This window comes from Lissotriton vulgaris, chromosome 8 (assembly GCF_964263255.1).
Source record: "Lissotriton vulgaris chromosome 8, aLisVul1.2, whole genome shotgun sequence".
NCBI classification, from domain to species: domain Eukaryota; kingdom Metazoa; phylum Chordata; class Amphibia; order Caudata; family Salamandridae; genus Lissotriton; species Lissotriton vulgaris.
In genome coordinates this window covers 99,067,400-99,086,367 of record NC_141696.1, presented here as the reverse complement: position 1 = coordinate 99,086,367, position 18,968 = coordinate 99,067,400, and the positions used below count along the sequence as shown (strand labels likewise).

General features: G+C 45.3%; 1 protein-coding gene across 1 annotated transcript in view; it reads right to left on the bottom strand.

Annotated features, from left to right (window-relative positions):
• Positions 1 to 902: 902 nt before the first annotated feature.
• The window catches only part of LOC147693522 (extracellular calcium-sensing receptor-like), a 177,996-nt gene continuing 159,930 nt past the window's right edge, over positions 903 to 18,968 (bottom strand). Inside the window, exon 4 of the mRNA XM_086936038.1 lies at positions 903 to 1,136. Within this exon, the coding sequence (XP_086792164.1) occupies positions 903 to 1,136 (234 nt within the window). The remainder of the gene's footprint in view (positions 1,137 to 18,968) is intronic.

The following is an 18,968-nucleotide window of genomic DNA, read 5'->3' as shown; positions in this document are numbered from 1 at the left end:
GTATGTATTGTTGAAGCAAAGTTAACAAGGCAACCCAGTAAATGCCTCAGACTAGATTATGGATTACCCTGCTTCTTGATGTTGGGCCCTGCCCTACCACTGTACCTCAACTGGATGTACAGTGTTTATTATGGTAATACTATTTCTGCCATACTAGCCACTATATTCATTAACCCTTTTTAAATCATTACACATTTTTCCAAAAAATAATTATTTCTCCTAAGATCCTATGTATTATGGCTTTTACTTCTGCTGTGCCTCAATGTGTCATATGGAAAAGATTTTGTCTGTCAGAAGAAAATATTTGTGGGTGTTTTGATGATTCTAACAGTAAATCACATGTTTCCAGTAAGAATATGAAAACTTTACAAATTCATTTAGCAATAGTTAATCAGATCTGTATTTTAAATGTACCATAATAAATTAGGATATAATTAAAATTCAGCAGGTCTTCATTTGAGAAAGGGCCAGCTATCCAGTAAGGGTTTGTGGTTCTTTATTACCAGCCCGAACATATTTGCTCATCGCAGAATACGATACGATATGCTATTACACCACCTAATAGCTAATTCTAATCAACTATTTTAGTTTACTGTATGTACTATATTGTAAACTTCATTATGCATTATTGGAAACAATGTTTGCAAAAAGCAATGTTAAAAACAACAATTTAAATGTGGTTGCTCATTTGCAATGGTTGCTTATTTATTAGCACATGGCTTCCTTAAAACCTGTATGTTTTCATCATCGAACACCACTTACCTGTACCTCACTCTGAAAAATTGACCCAATGGCTCTACTTAGTCACCATCATTGAAATACAACCAGGCACTCAACTTTTAAACTCATTACAAGGTCTGGAGCATAATATCATATTGCTAGGACAGAGAAATATGCACTATTCATACCTCTGAATCATTGGTGTTCCAAAGGATGGCCTCAGTGTTGATTGTAAATTCATGTCCCTGTGGTGCTCGATTATCAAATGTGCCCACTTTCACATATTTGTAGGACCCATTGGAAAACATTTGCCAATTCAGAATATCAAAGACAGCAGGAGGATCCCCATTTTCATCAAAGAAAATCTCATCTCCAAAAGTTGTAGCAAAATGAACATTTCTTAAATGCTGAAGGACCTAAGGATTAATGATAAATTGATGTTTTTTAAAGTACAGGTAACAGAAGACAAAGAGATCATGAGATACAAAAAAACATGCACTGGAGTCTCCGGGGCAAAAGTAAATGCTCCCACAGGGACATTAAGAAACTTCAATGGCAACCAAGGACTTCATGGTCAAAGCACAGTGCAGTTTTTGTGCAATATAACACATGCCTCACTAACAGATATCATTTTGGTTCTTACCAATCCGCTATTGTATTTTGAGATAGAATGTGCAATGTAACCATGATGCGGGAAACTCATCAGTTTGGTGCCGATGAAAATCACATAAACTGATTGCCGCCCTACCAAAATATAACCAACTAGCAGCCCGTCCCGACGTTGAATTGCTGCCGGCCAGTAGTATATTGTTTTGTAGGATTTCGTTTTGATAGCATTTCCTATCTGTGACAGCTGGAGACAACCTCAGTTAACATCTTGTGTATAGAGTGGGCTCGTCCCAAGCATTTAACAATTTTAATGGTGAACTTTTATAATGCCCCCGAGAAGGACACGCAGAACCTACCTTTAAGCTCCTTGGCATCCTTCTTAGACGAATACAAGTCAACACATAATGCTTTATTCGAAGTTATTTTAATGGGAGATTTCAACATACATCCATGTGGATGGGATTGTCTTGCAAAACACCAAACAAGTCCCCCTGGTTCTATTTCCACTCACTTTGAACATTCCCCACAAGGGGAAGTGCTGGAAGACGTACTTCCTAATATGAATTTGTTTGAGTTAGATGGGGCCTGGGGGGAGGACAGGGCCCCGACATTCACAGGCAGAGAGGCGGAGACAGTGATTGATTTCATTTTTGTTTCAGCTGGTATAGTTAATGTGGTCTCCTCCTATGAAGTTGTAGTCTCAGCATTTAGCGACCATAATCCCCTGGTATTGTCTTTGATTCTTGGGGGGGAAACAGTTAGACAGAAGGAGTGACTGGTAGGCTGCATTGATAATCTTATTCCCAAGGACCAGGGTAGGAGACTAAACTGGGCCAAGGTGGTCCCAGGTACTTTCATGCAGGATCTTGTGATCAAGGTACAAGCGGACATGGCGGTATGTTTAAATAGCATGGCGGACGGTAAAGAGATTATTAATTCCTTTGTCAGCATCTGCACACAAGTTAGCCATGACCTAAAGTGCAATAAGAAGTGGGAAGGTGCAAACCAACCAAGGTGGTTTGATGAGATTTGCTCAAAAGCCGACAAAGAACTAGTGTACGCACTAAAACAAATACCTAGAAACCGGGAGCTCGTGGCTTTACTAAGAGATATTACAAACTTGCTATTGCCAACCGTAAAAAGTCCATTAAAAGTGAAGCCTGGGAAAAACTCATGTCAACAGATGTTCTTAGATACAGTTCAAAATTTTGGGCAGTGATCAACCATCCCTATTTCTCAGGTATAGACAACTTGGTCATAGATTCTGTCCCTGACGAGAAATGGGTTGGCCATTTTAGTAATATATACAACAGTGAGGAGGAGAACACACTAGAGATGGGTCTTGTATATATGCACTCAGTTCCCCCTTTGTTTTTTAATGAGGCCGAGGTTCAAAGGGCCATAGAGGAGATGACGTAAAACAAGGCACCGGGCCCAGATGGTGTACCTGCAGATCTATATAGGACTCCTTTAGATTTCTGGTCAAAGATTCTCACAAGTGTTTTTAATTCCACAGTTACATCTGGGTTCCCTTTGTCATGGTCCACCTCTACAATAATACCCGTATTTAAAAAAGGTTTGAGTAGTGACCCCGCCTGCTACAGGCCGATCTCGCTGATTGACTCCGCCGTTAAGATCTTGGGCAGAGTCATCTTGCAGAGACTTGGAGAACATCTGAAGGAGAGGGGGGTCCTCTCAGAACTACAATATGGGTTCAGGGAGAAAAGAGGCACTCTTGACCAATGCCTTAATCTCCATATGATAATTAGTAAATACACCCAGGCCAAGGAGGGCCTGCTATTTATGGCCTTCATGGACCTGTCATCGGCCTTCGATCTGGTCAATCGCGCTAAGCTGTGGGCCATCCTGACTAGCATAGGGATAGACCCTTCCTTGGTGAACTTCTTAGCGGTCTTGCACCAAAACCTACTAGCCTCTATTAGAACTAATAGGAAGGGTGGAAGCATCAGGTTTTTTAGATCCAAACGAGGTGTTAGGCAGGGTTGCATCTTGGCGCCCCTCCTATTCACCTTATATATAAACTCACTTGAAAATTCTTTGGAGGGGACCACACCAGACATCCCACGTGTAGGGGACTCTGCAGTACCAGTACTCCTTTACGCGGATGAAGCAGCACCATTGGCCTGCACAGGGGTAGGGCTGCAGAGACTCCTAGATGCTTTTGGGGAATTCATGCTTTCTTTAGACCTACAGGTAAATAATAAAAAATCGCACGTGATGGTGGCGGGGAAACGGCCAAAAGCTGCCACGATAAAAAGGTTTTCTTGCAATGGAGAGGGGGTCTCCAGTTTCCCGGTCTTCGCTTTCTTGGGCATCATTTTTGACGAAAGGGGTACCTGGAGTCCCCAATTAAATGCGAAAGGCATTGCTGTCACCAGATCAACTTCAGCATTATTGAGCTTTGCAAAACGTTTGGGTTCGTGCCCTATAGAGGCTCTGTTGACAGTATACAAGTCTAAATGCCTCCCAATAGCAATGTACGGCGCTTCCTTGTGGGGATTCTTACCTCAAGGTAAACTCCAGATAGCAGAGAACAAATTCCTTAGATACCTGCTAGCGGTCCCCCAATCGACCCCAGTACTTTCAGTGCATTCTGAGCTGGGTCTTGGTTACATTACCGACCAGTTACAACCGGCGCCACTGATCTGCTGGGCTAAAACCTGGCTCAACACCGAAATTACTTTGAATCACACTATTCTTAAAGACTGCATGGCACTGGACAAAGTAAACTAAATTCCTTGGTTATCATATATCAAGGACACTCTGAGCAAACTGGGCAGGCCTGACCTATACACTTTCCCCAACTTGTTACAGAAGGGCGATGTAAAATGGATTAAGGATAACTTTCTGGGTCTAGCTGAGCAGGAACGGGAGGCAGTGGAGGTTCTAAAACCGAGCGTCAGAGCCAACTATATGCTTCTGACCACTCCTTCAATAGAACCCTACTTGAAAATTGTTACCCGACCGTTCCATCGCCATCTCCTTGTAAGATTCAGATTTAACATCATTCAGTACTCCTTGGGCACTATCCTGTATGGGGGAAATCAGACTTGACCATCCCCTGCAGCTGTGATAACTTTTCGGAACAGTCACTCATGCACTTTATTATGTTTTGTGGCCATTTTGAGGACAGTAGAAAACAGTTCCTGGTTCCCATCCTGAGAGAAGCGGGCTTTACACAAGTCCGGCCTGCACTCCTCTATTTACAACTGTTGAGTAGTACCAGGGTAATCTTTGGGGTCGCAAGCTTTTTGGTCGCTGCTATGCGTATTAAGACCAAAAAACTGTTGTTGAATGTCTCTGAGGTGTGATTTTAACGCAGTCCTTTGTATGTGGGGATGTTTTATCTATACTCTATGTACAAATATGACAATGAATTGTTTTTTAAATTGTTTTTAATTTGATTTTAATAATCGAATAAAGTATGACTTGTCATTGACACTTATCTGTGACAGGCCTGTGAAACGCTCCGATTCACAGTGCACTGCTGATTAAAGGTGGGCGTAAAATCCGTTTCGCGGGCCAATTTGCGGATTTTCCGCGATTTCGCGATCCGCGAATCTCGCGAAATCGCGGTAAAATCCGCGAATCAGCTGGGACGAATTTTCAGCCAAGCAAGGGTTACAGCAGCAGGTGAAAAAGTTGAACCTAATTTCTTTGTAACCTTTTACAAAAAAGAGATCCGGACTCTCTTTCTTTCTCTCGTTCTCTCTCTCCCTCTCTCTTTCCCTCTCTTTCTCTCTCTTTCTATCTATCTATCTATCTATCTCTCTCTCCCTCTCCCATAAACGACTGCATGGGTAACTTCGCTATGCAAGCGGCTCGCGAAGACGCAAAAAGCCCCGCGAACACGCAAAAAACCCTGCGAACACGCAAAAAACCAAAAATCCACAAATTCGCGAATTTTGCGGATCGCGAATTCGCAAATCCGCAAATTCGCGGATCGCGAATTCACAAAATTCGCCCATGCTTACTGCTGATGCACTTAAGAGTGCGCGTTCAGTAGTGTGTGAACTCGAGTTTCCCTACTTTATTTTTCCTTGCAATATTATATAGCGCGAACTCGACAACATGGCAAGAGCACAATTTACATTACAGAAGAACACATTCATTTGTGGTAGGCACGGGGAGACAAAGCGATTTGCCTGGAATCACAGGATGTTGAGCTGATGCCGAGATTCGAACGTAGCTCCCCAGCTCTAAAGTTGGCAATTCTAGAACTTGTGGCTGGAGGTGTGTCTAAAAGTGTATGTCGGTGCTGGCCATCAATGAGAGAGACCTGTGCATTTTTCAAATGGATGGGGAAAAAATATGAGTACGTTGCTGGAGATGTGGGCCGCTGTGCCAGCAATGTACTTACCGGGGAGGGTAAACACCCATTATTCCGCAACTTTCTTTCCGCATACCATAACTCAGGGCTAGGTTTGGGTTTTGGGGTACAGAGGTATTTTTAGGGTTCAGGGCTAGGTTTGGGTTTTGGGGTACAGGGGTATTTTAGGGTTCAAGGGTAGGTCTGGGTTTTGGGGTACAGGGTTATTTTTAGGATTCAGGGCTAGGTTTGGGTTTTGGGGTACAGGGGTATTTAAGGGTTCAGAGGTAGGTTTAGGTTTTGGGGTACAGGGGTATTTTTAGGGTTCAGGGCTAGGTTTGGGTTTTGGGGTACCTGGGTATTTTAGGGTTCAGGGGTAGGTTTCGGTTCTCTTCCAGGGGATCCTCATCAATAGTCATAAGCACTGAATATTCCCGCCCATGTGCGGGACCCCGGAAACAATATAAAAATATATATGTATAAAACACATATATCTCGCTCCACATATATGTATGTACATATATCATTTTTCTCACATCAATGCAGCCCCAAAACTGAGGCTAAACAATGCAAACACATATACATGAACTGCAATTAGTAAGGAATCAAAAAACACATTAGGTCAAAAAACCCTTGAACTTTGTGTTTTAATGAGTCAAACCACTCATAAATCCTGAAAATTGCTTATAAATAGACATTGTTAGCCCTCAGGCTGCATTGCAAAACAATATAATAGAAAATGAAACCATTTTCACAATAACTGGCACCGTGCCTTTAAGGCAGCCATGACCCCAGGCTTCCCATCATGCCTCAGGGGTGACAGTTAGGTCAGTTGTTCTTTCTGGCTCCTTCAGTCAGGACCCTGGTGAAACAGCTCCTTTTCTTTTTGACTTTCTGTCAAAAAATATTCAACTTTAACTAGAATTTTTGGCTTCACTCGACGTCTTTTAGACATAGAGTGCTGCTTAAACAATTTTTAGACTTAAAAAAGGTATTTTTCCTGTCAAAGATGCCTTCTCTCTTTGACAAGTGTCCTTCATGTGGAAGGAAGAAGGCCAAGACTGACACTCATTCAGTCTGTATCCTGTGCCTACCAGACTCTAATTCCTCTAAAACCTGTGAACACTGCCAGGTTTTAACTTCCAGGACTCTTAAAGATCGGGAGAGGATTAGAGTTTATGGGCTTTCTGAGAGAGGAAGATCTCCCAAGAAGCAGAAAAGTCGGAAGGCGCGGTCGACGTCGAGAGAAGCCCCGACTGGTTCACATTCGACGTCGGGATCGGCGTTGGAGAAGCAGTCGACGGTGACGAAGAAGATGTCTTCAGCGTCTACATCGAAGGTACCTCCGCTTCAGTCAGCGTCGAGGGACAGGTCGCCGTCGAAGCGGAAGAGCTCGACGGCGAGCCGTATGACGTCGAAACAGCATCGTCATGCTGTGACGTCGAGGCATTCTCCGTCGACATCGGTCCATCGGCGTTCGACGTCGAAACATCCTCCGTCGACGGCTAGTCATGGTCGTTCGGCGTCGAGGGAGCCTCTGTCGACACATCATTGGTCGACGTCGATGCAGCCAATGTCGACGCCTGGACAAGAGCGTTCGACGTCGGAGCGGCATTTGGAGTCGAGGCACGCCCAGTCGCCGTCGAGTCAACGGCGATCGGCGTCGAAACAGCCTCCATCGAAGTCGAGCAGGCAGCCTTCAACGTCGAAGGGCAGTCATCGCCACCCGAGGTCGACGTTAGAGAAATCACGGTCGACGTCGAGGGAGCGCCTACCTGCTTGGCGCTCGGCGTCGATACACCCACCGTCGAGGGATCAGCAAAGATCCAGGGAGCGAAGTTCTTCGCAGACAAAGAACATTTCTCCTGCAAAATCAAAGGAGGTGGTTCGGGACAAGGAAAGTGACTTATTGGACCAGACTCACGTCCTAGAGCCACAGTTGGGTTCTCCAGGTTCAGCATCGGCTGCGGAGGTGGAACAATCTCCAGTGCAGGATCCTCCTGCCAAGAGACGGAGGGTCGCAGAAGAAAGATCTCGGTCGAGGTCTTCCTCTGGATCTCTGGTGAGTCTTTCCTCATCTTCCTCATCATCTCGGAGTGGCAGATCCTCGGATGGACAGAGCGGCGCATCTAAGAGGGGGAGGTCCAAATCCCCTGCAAGATCGCAACAGGATCGAACGGATCAACCTCCACGGTCACGTACACCTGCGAAGGATCCCGTCCACAAGTCTCCTTCTGTTCATCTTTCCCCAAGGTGGAATAGACCTCTTCACCACTGGGCAAAGGACAAGGAGACGGCAGATCGCCTAAAGCGATATCGAGACCAACCTCTTCCCCGCAGGGAACGGTCTCGTTCTAGGCACTCAAGTAAGAGACATTCTTGTCACAAAGAGCGATCTCGTTCCGAGACGCGTTCTAGCAGAAGATCTAGGTCCAGGAGGACACGTAGTTCTTCAAGTTCGTCGAGAACGCGATCTCACAGGGAGTACTCCCCGACTCTTACAAACAGTCCACGCTCAAGAGTGTCTCCAACTGAGGATATTTTCTCGTTCCAAGATATCTTGGGCAGGGGAGCCCTGAAGCTGGGAGTACCGATGACAGCTCCACAAGTCAAGACGACTGTCATATTCGAAACCCTGCAAGATCAGCACCCAAACCGTTGTTGCCGTTGGTTCCGGGTATAATGGAACATGTGAATGAAGTCTTCCTCACTCCGGCAACGGTGATGTCCGTTCCAGCGAGGATTCTCAAAAAGTATCGTCCTCCGGAAGAGGATCCTCTGTTCCTCAAAGCTGATCCCCCGCCAGATTCAGTGATCATTACGGCGGCAAGGAAATCCAATGCGGTGGCTTCCTCATCCACGGTACCTCCGGATAAGGATAGCAAGGTGCAAGACTCATGGGGGAGAAGGGTGTGTAACACCTCAGCCTCTTTCCTAAAGGTCTCCAACGCAGAAGCCCTGCTCGGCAGGTATGACAGGTCTCTGTGGGACTCACTTCAGAGATTTACCGCAAAACTTCCTGAGGAAGATAGAAAGGACTTTGAGGAGGTTCTGATGGAGGGCAGTCAAGTCTCCAATCAGATTATAGGATCGGCAGCAGATGGGGCAACGCTGGCTGCGCATGGCTATGTGCACGGAGTTACAGCAAGGAGAACATCTTGGTTACGCCTCACAGCATTAAAACCAGAGGCTCAAGCAAGAATCCTAAACCTTCCTTTTTCAGGCACATCTCTTTTTGGAGCAAGTGTGGATGAGGAGATGCAGCGGATGAAGACCGAGTTGGACACCCTCAAAGCGGTGGGACTCGAGAAGAAAAAGGAATTCAAGAAGAAATTCCGTTCGAACAACAAAGGTTATTCGAAGCAGAGGGTTCAAACCCCTCAATGGCAGAAAGGCCAGAACCAGCAGGGCCAGCAAAAGGCACAGTACAAAGGCAAGGGCAATTCCAAGGGAAATGGAAATCAGCGCCAAGGCAACAACTTCAATAAAGCTCAGCAGAAGCAATGAGTCTTCACTTCCCCCAGCGCCGTTACCCACTCCAGTGGGGGGAAGCATGGACAGAGTGGCAGGCCATTACCAAAGATCAATGGGTGTTGTCTACGCTGCAGAATGGGTACTGTCTTCGTTTCCATCGTCTACCTCCACACGTTTCCCCGATGTCAACATCAAGCCACCAGCTACAAAGGTTAAAGGCAGAAGTAGCTACACTCCTCGAAAAAGAAGCCATCGAGAGAGTTCCGGTGTCCCAAAGGGGGAAAGGAGTGTACTCGAGGTATTTTCTGGTCAGAAAAAAGGGCCAAAAGGAAGAATACAGGCCCATTCTGGACTTGTGAATACTCAATCCTCATGTCCGAAAAGAAAAGTTTCGCATGTTGGCGCTTCACCAGATATATCCACATCTCAGGCAGGGGGATTGGATGTGTTCGATGGACCTTCAAGATGCGTACTTCCATATACCAATACGGCAAAATCACAGGAGATTCCTTCGATTCCAGGAGGGGACCTCTCACTACCAGTTCAAAGTCCTTCCGTTTGGGTTGAAGTCGGCTCCCAGGGTGTTCACCAAGTGTGTCGCAGTTGTGGCGGCAGCTCTACGCCGCAGGGGAGTCTTCGTATACCCATACTTAGACGATTGACTGTTGAAAGGTCCAACTCCAGGCAATGTAAGGAATCAATTCCAGACATGCATAGAACTTTGTCAGCGTCCAGGTCTACACGTCAACTACAGCAAGTCTGTCTCACAGCCCACTCAGAAGATCCACTTCCTAGGAGCTCTGGAGACTCCGAAGTAGGAAAAGTGTTTCCTTCGGAGGAGAGACAGTTTTCGATAGCCCTCAAGTGCCAGCAAGTTCTTCTCCACAGGTCCCAGAAAGTGCGGAAGATAGCCTCACTCTTGGGGTCGATGGCTTCCTGCATCTTCCTAGTACCGAACGCCAGACTTCGGATGCGTCCTCTTCAGCAGGATCTGGAGGACAAATGGGACCAACACTCAGATCGATGGGACGATCGGATCACTTTGTCGGAGGTAGCTCAATCTTCCCTCCAGTGGTGGACAAAGAGACAGAACATGCGGGTGGGAGTTCTCTTCCATCAACCTCCTCCAACACAAACGATCATCACAGATGCATCATTACAAGGATGGGGAGCGCACATGGGACCCCTACAAGTGCAGGGTCTGTGGTCTCCCAAGGAAAGCACTTATCATATCAACTTGCTGGAATTGAGAGCGGTTCACCTGGCTCTCAAAGCGTTCCTTCCCTCGCTTCAAGAGAAAATGGTTCTAGTACAGACGGACAACACCACCACGATGTACTATTTGAACAAGCAGGGAGGAACACGCTCAAGGACTCTGTCACTGGAAGCTCAGCGCATCTGGCATTGGCTTCTAGCTCGCAAGTTGTCTGTTCCGGCAGTCCACCTCCCAGGAGAGCAGAACGTGAGGGCGGACGCACTAAGTCGGCACTTCGAAGACAGAGAAGACTGGGTTCTCAACGATGAAGTGCTAGACGACATTTTCCAGTCTTGGGGTCGTCCTTCAATAGATCTCTTCGTGGACGACGAAAACACCAAATGCCCAAGCTTCGCCTCCAGGTTCCATCGACCAGGAACGAGAGGGAATGCTCTTTTAATAGACTGGTCAGGGCAGTTTGTGTACGCCTTTCCACCCCTTCCGCTGATCCCGAAGGTGGTGAGCAAGCTGAACCACTCGTGCACAACGATGATCCTGATTGCCCCCGACTGGCCGAGACAATGGTGGTACACAGACCTACTTCACCTATCAGTGTCTCCTCACAAGAGGCTTTCATGCAGGCAGGACCTGTTGTCGAAGATGAACGGGAGGATTCACCATCCCAACCTTCCGTCACTGAACTTGGTAGCATGGCTCCTGAGGTCATTCAGTACGGCCATCTAGGGCTGCCACAGGACTGCATGTACATTCTGAAAGAAGCACGACGTCCTTCCACGAGACATTCTTATGCATGCAAGTGGAAGAGATTCTATATGTGGTGCATGCAGAATGGTCACAATCCGGTAAAAAGTCAGGAAGAAGCAGTTCTCCCATACTTGTTGTACCTGACTAAAGCCGGTTTGAAGTTTAACTCCATTAAGGTGCATTTAGCCGCTATTACAGCTTATAGGCGATCACCTTCACAAACTTATTTTTTTCAGCTTCCTGCAGTAAAAGATTTCCTGCAGGGTCTAAAGAAGGTGTACCCTCCTGTACGGCCTCCTGCTCCGCCTTGGGAGCTGAACCTAGTCCTATCAAAATTGATGGGTTCGCCTTTTGAGCCTATTCATAAAGCTTCTTTACAGCATATTTCCTGGAAAGCGGCTTTTTTGATAGCGATTACGTCAGCCCATAGGGTGAGCGAAATTCAGGCCCTATGTACTAAAGAACCGTATACAGTCTTTCATTTGAACAGAGTGGTGCTTAGAACGCATCCTTCTTTGCTGCCTAAAGTGGTATCAGATTTTTATGTCAATCAGTCTATCTCTTTACCCACTTTCTTTCCTAATCCCTCTACTCCAGCTGAGAGGGCGTTACACTCTTTGGACCTGAAAAGGGTTTTAAAGTTCTATCTGGACAGGTCCAAGTCTATTCGACACTGTGATCAATTGTTTGTTAACTACGGATCGATCAGAACTGGTCATGCAGCCTCGAAACGTTCTATCTCCAGGTGGATTGTTTCGTGTATCAAGCTTGCTTACCAATTGGGCCAGAAGACTTTAGGGGGTTCCCCTAAGGCGCATTCTACTAGAGGTAGAGCAGCCACGGCGGCTTACCTGCAGGATGTGCCCATGTCTGAGATTTGTAAAGCGGCGACCTGGAGGTCTGTCCATACATTTACCAGACATTACTGTCTACATTCTGACACGAGAGCAGATACCCAGGTGGGCCAAGCCTCCCTGAGGAATCTGTTTAACAGCTGAAGTTTTTTTGGCTGTTATGATTTGGTTGGGTCATGTACTTCTCATTTACCTGCAGGTGGTTGATGGGCTTGCTATTCTATTCAGTGCTTATGACTATTGATGAGGATCCCCTGGAAGAGAAGGATAAGTTACTTACCTGTAATCCTAGTTCTCTTCCAGGGGTATCCTCATCAAAGTCATAAGCAACCCACCCGCCTCCCCAGGTAAATGAGATTTGGTACTGTTTCAATCTTGTGGTTGAGCCCTGTCTTCAGGGTTATGCAAAGAACAACTGACCTAACTGTCACCCCTGAGGCATGATGGGAAGCCTGGGGTCATGGCTGCCTTAAAGGCACGGTGCCAGTTATTGTGAAAATGGTTTCATTTTCTATGATATTATTTTGCAATGCAGCCTGAGGGCTAACAATGTCTATTTATAAGCAATTTTCAGGATTTATGAGTGGTTTGACTCTTTAAAACACAAAGTTCAAGGGTTTTTTGACCTAATGTGTTTTTTGATTCCTTACTAATTGCAGTTCTGTATATGTGTTTGCATTGTTTAGCCTCAGTTTTGGGGCTGCATTGATGTGAGAAAAATGATATATGTACATACATATATGTGGAGCGAGATATATGTGTTTTATACATATATATTTTTATATTGTTTCCGGGGTCCCGCACATGGGCGGGAATAGTCAGTGCTTATGACTTTGATGAGGATACCCCTGGAAGAGAACTAGGATTACAGGTAAGTAACTTATCCTTTTGGGGTACAGGGGTATTTTTAGGGTTCAGGGCTATGTTTGGGTTTTGGGGTACAGGGGTGTTTTTAGAGTTATGGGGTAGGTTTGGGTTTTGAGGTACAGGGGCATTTATAGGGTTCAGGGCTAGGTTTGGGTTTTGGGGTACAGGGGTATTTTTAGGGTTTAGGGATAGGTTTGGGTTTTGGCGTACAGGGTATAATTATAGGGTTAAGATGGGTTAGTGTTTAACGGCGTTGGGGTATTTTAAGGAGTAAGGGTGGGTTATGATTATGGGGTGCAGGGGTATTTAAAGGGAGCAGGGTGGGAGTAGTTTTTAGGGTGTAAAGGGTAATAAAATAAAATAATAAATAAAAATAATATAAATAATGCAATTTAAAAGAATAAGGGCCAAATGTAGGTAATCCCTGATTACCGATTCTTAAATACCGAATCATACCGATTCGGTATTTAAGAACTGGCAATTGGGATGTAGGTATATTTACTGAATCAATTACTGAATCGGTAAGATTCGGTAATTACCGAATCGGTATTTACCGATTCGGTAATTGCCATTGATTCCAATGGGTCTTGAGGCTCATAGGAATCAATGTCAATTACTGAGTCGGTAAATACCGATTCTGTAAAATTACCACATTTACAAGGGGGACAGGGTGTCACTTTGACACCCTGTTGCACCCCTGATTCTGGCTTTTGTGCAATGTGACACACATACCTGCCCTTAGGGCATGTATGTGTGCCACATGGCACAGGTGTACATGCACAGATGTGCATGTACACAAGAATTCGTTATTTACCATGAGATAGTATTTCATGGTAAATAACGAATTCTTAAGGGCATATGGCACTATTTTAAGTGCCACCTACATCTGGAATTACCGATTCGGTAAATATACCGATCAGTATTTTACCAAATCAGTAAATTTACTGAATCGGTAAATTTACAGATTTGGTAAAATTCGGGCCCCCTACATCTCAAAAACCAATTACTGGTCGGTAACGGCTGAAATCGGCCGTTACCGACCGGTATTTGCCTACCTACATCTGGCCCTAAATGTTTTAATTAAATTAAAAACATGTGTTTATGTATATATATATAGGAAGGCAGATAACGCCGAAATGCATCCGCCGAATATGCATATATATATATATATATATATATATAAAGGTAACTAAGAATTCATCGACCTAGCGACATCGTAAGGAACTGTGGTGCTGGCGCCACCGCAACGTCAACTCCTCTCCTGTCAGGACCGACGCCTCCCCTGCCTGCACAAGCACCCAGGACAACGACGCATCGATTTCCCCCGAAGCAAGGAACCAAAGATGCAACGAGCCAACGATATTGCATCACCCGACGCTGTGAACGATCTTTGTTTACTTTCTTCAGGTACTGTTCTGTGGGGGTCTATTTTTGACTAAGGGCCCGACACTGCGCACATCGCAGTCTGTGCTGTAACTTGAGAACACTTTTGCTTCATTGATGTGATAACTCCTGTTGGGGTTATCTGTTGCTAGAGACTGTTTGAATTGAAGAGCCTATTTTTTAATTACTTCTACCATCGTGAAGTATTAATCGTGATTACTTTATAGGGGATTTTTGTCGTTTGTGGTATTGTGATAAGACTATATAAAGAATACTTATTTTTATACATCCCAGTATTTTCACTATATTACTGCAGGTGTTCACGAATGCTTAACACACTGCCTCTGAGATAAGCCTGCCTGCTCAAGCCCAGCTACCAAGGGCGTGAACAGGGGTTATCCAGTAGTGTAATCCCCCTTCCATGGCTTAGACGCAAGGGTCCCTATTTTGACAAAGGTGCATACCATGGCCAACTGGAGACCCCAAGTTCTAACACCGGCCCCATAAATGGCTGCCGTGGCCCCCTCAGGCGACCACTGGCTCAAATAAAGCCCTGCCATAGCATAGTTGGCTAATGTTTCCTAGTCTACTGGAGGTTTCTTCGAGAAGAGCAGTAATTGAGGCATGTCGCCAGCAAAAGGCATGGTGGTCATGGCCAGCAATGGGTTGCATAGCTAAGTTATAGGGCTAGCGAGAAAGTCAGAAGTTGAGGCTGTGACATAAGGTGGATAATGGTCAAAGGAGAACTGGATATGGCCAGTGTAAGAAGGCTTTTCATCTCATTAGTGGATCTGTGATTAAATTCTGATAGTCTTGTCTTTAAAGTATCACATCCTATACGTGATATGTAGAGTTAAATGTTGCAAAATTTGCCTGCATTTTACAATATTTATTATTGAGGAAAGGGTTCTATTTTGTCACAAAGATCTTAGGAGGGGTATATATATTAATGTCACTGGGGGGCTGACCTGTGACTTTGGTGCTTTCCTGGGACAGAGTGGACTACACCATCCAGGCTCTATTTGGTGGAAGAGGAAGGAGGAATAGGTAGAATCAACCCTCAGGGCCATCTACCATTTTCTCTGTTCCCACTGCGCGGGCTGGCCAGTCACTTTGCTGCTTGCCTGGGTGGGAGAGGACTGCACATCCCTTGTTACATTTGGTGCAAGAGGGATGAGGAGTCAACCCTCAGCGCTAGATACTGCGTTCTCTGCTCTTGCTGTGCAGGGATGGCTATTGTGAATACCTATATTGATAATTTCAACCAATATAACCCTGGCATTATTCATTAATTAGCTATTATGTTAGTTGCATTTAGGAATTCTGTTAACTCATATTTTTCCACTATACTTATGGTGGATTTAAATTTGCATTTTTGTTTGCTTAATTGCCGGTTTTATGACGATTTATCGGGACCTATTTTTACTTCTTGGCTACACTTTATTCATAAATCCAGAAGGGGAAGCAATAAAAGAACTCCTTCATAAGGCAAACATAATATACAGCTTTTGTTTTTATGATCACTTTAACATTAATTGCCTAACGTCTGTCACAGAGTCCTCAACAGTATCATTAATTATGTTAATTCCTGTTCATCAGCATAATGTTCTGGCAAATTTAAAAATTAACTTAAGGAACTTAGGGCCAGATGTACGACCTTCCACAATTGTGAGTTGCAAATTGCACAGTTTGGCGACTCTCAAATAGCTACTTTCAAAATGAAGCCTACGTACCAAACAGGTACCAGGCTTGAGAGTTGCTAATGACTCATTGCAATTTAGTGTAGCGGCTATGTGTGAGTCAGTAAACGCTCGCAATATCATCCGCGGGTGAAAAAGACCTTTAGTGTGCGCAAATAGCGAAATCATCAGAAAACCCATATAGTGCACACAAATTGCGACCGCGATTAAAAATAAGGTAGAAACACACCCTGGGAGAGCGGAAACAGGAAGTGCTATAGACTCCTGATCCAAAATGCAAGCACATGGTTAGGTGTAGCAGCATAGGTCAACAATGCAGACAGGCTCCCTGGAAAAAAACATGAGCAGCAAGGCCAGTGACAAGGCAGGAAACGAGTGTCTGCGGAAGCTGAAATTTTCTGAACAGGAAATTTATATCATAATTAAGGAATGCTGCAATACCAATGAGTAACTGTTTGGAAGGGCATCACACACAGTACCGGAAGAAGACAAACGCAAGATATGGCTAGAGATGCAGCAGCCCATCAATGCCCCTGGTGTGGCACACAGGTCCCTGGACGACTTTAAAAAAAATGGTACAACCTGCGCTCCAGGGCCAAGTAGAGGGTGGCAGCACGTCTGCTAGAAGTCCAAGGGACAGGAGGAGGGCCATCCAACATATTGGTACCATCTGCAGCAGACGCAATGGTGGAGAGGACCCAGGAGAGGGAGGCAGTGGTTGGATTTGGGACCCTTGATACATCACCGCCTCCAACAAACTCTGGTAAGTGTGAAATGTGTAGGATATTTACAGTTTACCCCAAAGCCTGCTCTCTGCGTTCATGCAACATATCCACACCCAAATAGTCCATCTACATGGAACAAGTTGTGCATTTTGGCAAATGTAGTCAGTGACATGAACAGTATAGATACAGACTGCCAAGAACTGAAGAACATTACAACACCACTGAGATAGTGACTCACATATTTTATTTTCTCTTCACATTTTTGACACATAGATACATTTGAGAGGAGAGCAAAGTGCAAATGACACTGAGGAAATCCTGGATTAGGTCTAGATGGAGGAAGGGCAGGAAGGGGGACCATCAAGTTGGCCTATTTGTCCTGAAGTCCCACCTACTGATGCATCTACCTCAACCCAGGCTCATGCTAGTGTAACAACAGCATCACAGCCGCCAGAACCATCATGACGTACTCCTGCCACCAGGGTCTGGTTGGTGCATCCAACCCAGCAGTCAGGAAGGCGGATGCAAGTAAGTCCCTCCCGCCACCCCCTACCTGCTAGAGCACGAAATCAGGTGGTGTTTGGTGGACTGGAAAAGACGATGCACAGGTTTCAGCGCCTGCAAAAGAAACAAGTCAGGCCGATGAACCTAAAGCTGAGCCAGGGATTTACGAACATTGCCCAACAGAGGGTTGAGAACCAGGGCCGCATAGAGCAAAAATGTGATGCCCTTACAGGGGCTAGCAGTACAAGGAACTGACTGAGGAGAGAGGGCAGCAAGAACGTTTGGAGCGCAGCAGGGGACACAGAATAGACGCTCTGACCCAGGAAATCAGGAGGCTAGCACAGGCAACCAACCAACACACTAAACGCACCCTGGGACTTCAGGTGGAGATGGGTCACTACAGTGGTGATGTGGCATGAGGTCTGCATCAAATCGCAGAAGCAGTGGAGACAATGCAAACTAACATGTTTTCTAGTGGGAAAGCAACAGAGGGTGCAGATAGCGGGGTTTCCAGCCACAGCAGTATGTCCGCTGTGGACACACCAATGCTGTGGAAAAGCAGCAGTCGCCAGGCTGGAATTCCAACTGACAGCTCCACCAATGATGGATGTAGAGGCAGGAAGTGACTTGTGTCCACTAAAATGACAGTCTGTGGCCCATTTTATTTGCTAATTTGGTGGTGCTGTAATCACATGACATTTATTCTATAGTTCTGTTATGCGTTTTGAGATAGACAGGTTGTCCAAATTTTGTTTGTGCAAGCTTACACAATAAAGCTAAAGATTAATAGTTGAAAGCATATTTGTATTGTCTTTTGTAGAGGGTAGTTTGTCATTGCTTTTGACGTACCTTGCTAAATAATTGTTTGCTATCTAGTCCCTGCACTTTCTCCCCTCTGCTGCAGAGCTTCCCTCCCTTTGCTGTAAGGCAGGTGATTCTGAGTCATCATCTTCAGAATCTGATTCATACACATCCATGGGCAACCCACCCCTCCAGGCAATGTTGTGGAGCATGGCACATGTTGCCAGTATTTTACTGACAGTCTTAGGTGTATACTGCAAGGCTCTGCTACTCTTGTGAAGGCACCGGAAGCCCAACTTTACAATGTCAAATGTGCGCTCAATCATTGACCTGGTGCGCCTATGTGCTATGTTGTACCATCTCTCATTTGGGTTGTTGGGCGACCAGTGCGGTGTGAGTATCCATGGCAGTAGGTCATATGCACTGTCACCTGGTAAGGTGAAACTGATGAGTCAACATGCAGACAAACATGAAATACATTTCAGTGTGGACATGAAATATGAGTGCCTAGTAGGTATCCTTCATCAAAGTCAACTCTTTCTAATGTATGGTATATGCTTCTGTGTCTGAAGATCTATGAGTCATGGGTGCTTCCATGATATTTGGCTACAATGTCTGTGATGATGTTGTTTGCATCAAAGACAACTTGGATTGTGAGGGAATGTGTGTTTTTTTCTTTTACAGAATATGTATTCTAGGCGGGATGGTGGACATATGGGCACATGGGTACCATCTATGCACCCAATGACACGTGGACACCTTGCTATTCGGTAGAATTGCAATTTGGTATTTTCTAGTTTCACATCATCCATGGGAGCAATAAAATGTCCAGATTGTATGACTCAATAAAATCATACATTTTTGGTGATATTTAGATAAAGAGTGGGCATTCATCAGAAAACCATGCAGAACCTTAAGAGAGTAGCAGTAGGTAGGTTGGGGAATGGTGGGGCCAAGTATTCTGCTTCTGAAAACTGTTTAGGCTGTTTGTGTGCCTTCAGCATGCTGGTGGTGTGCCCACTGTCCAGACACACAAATGCC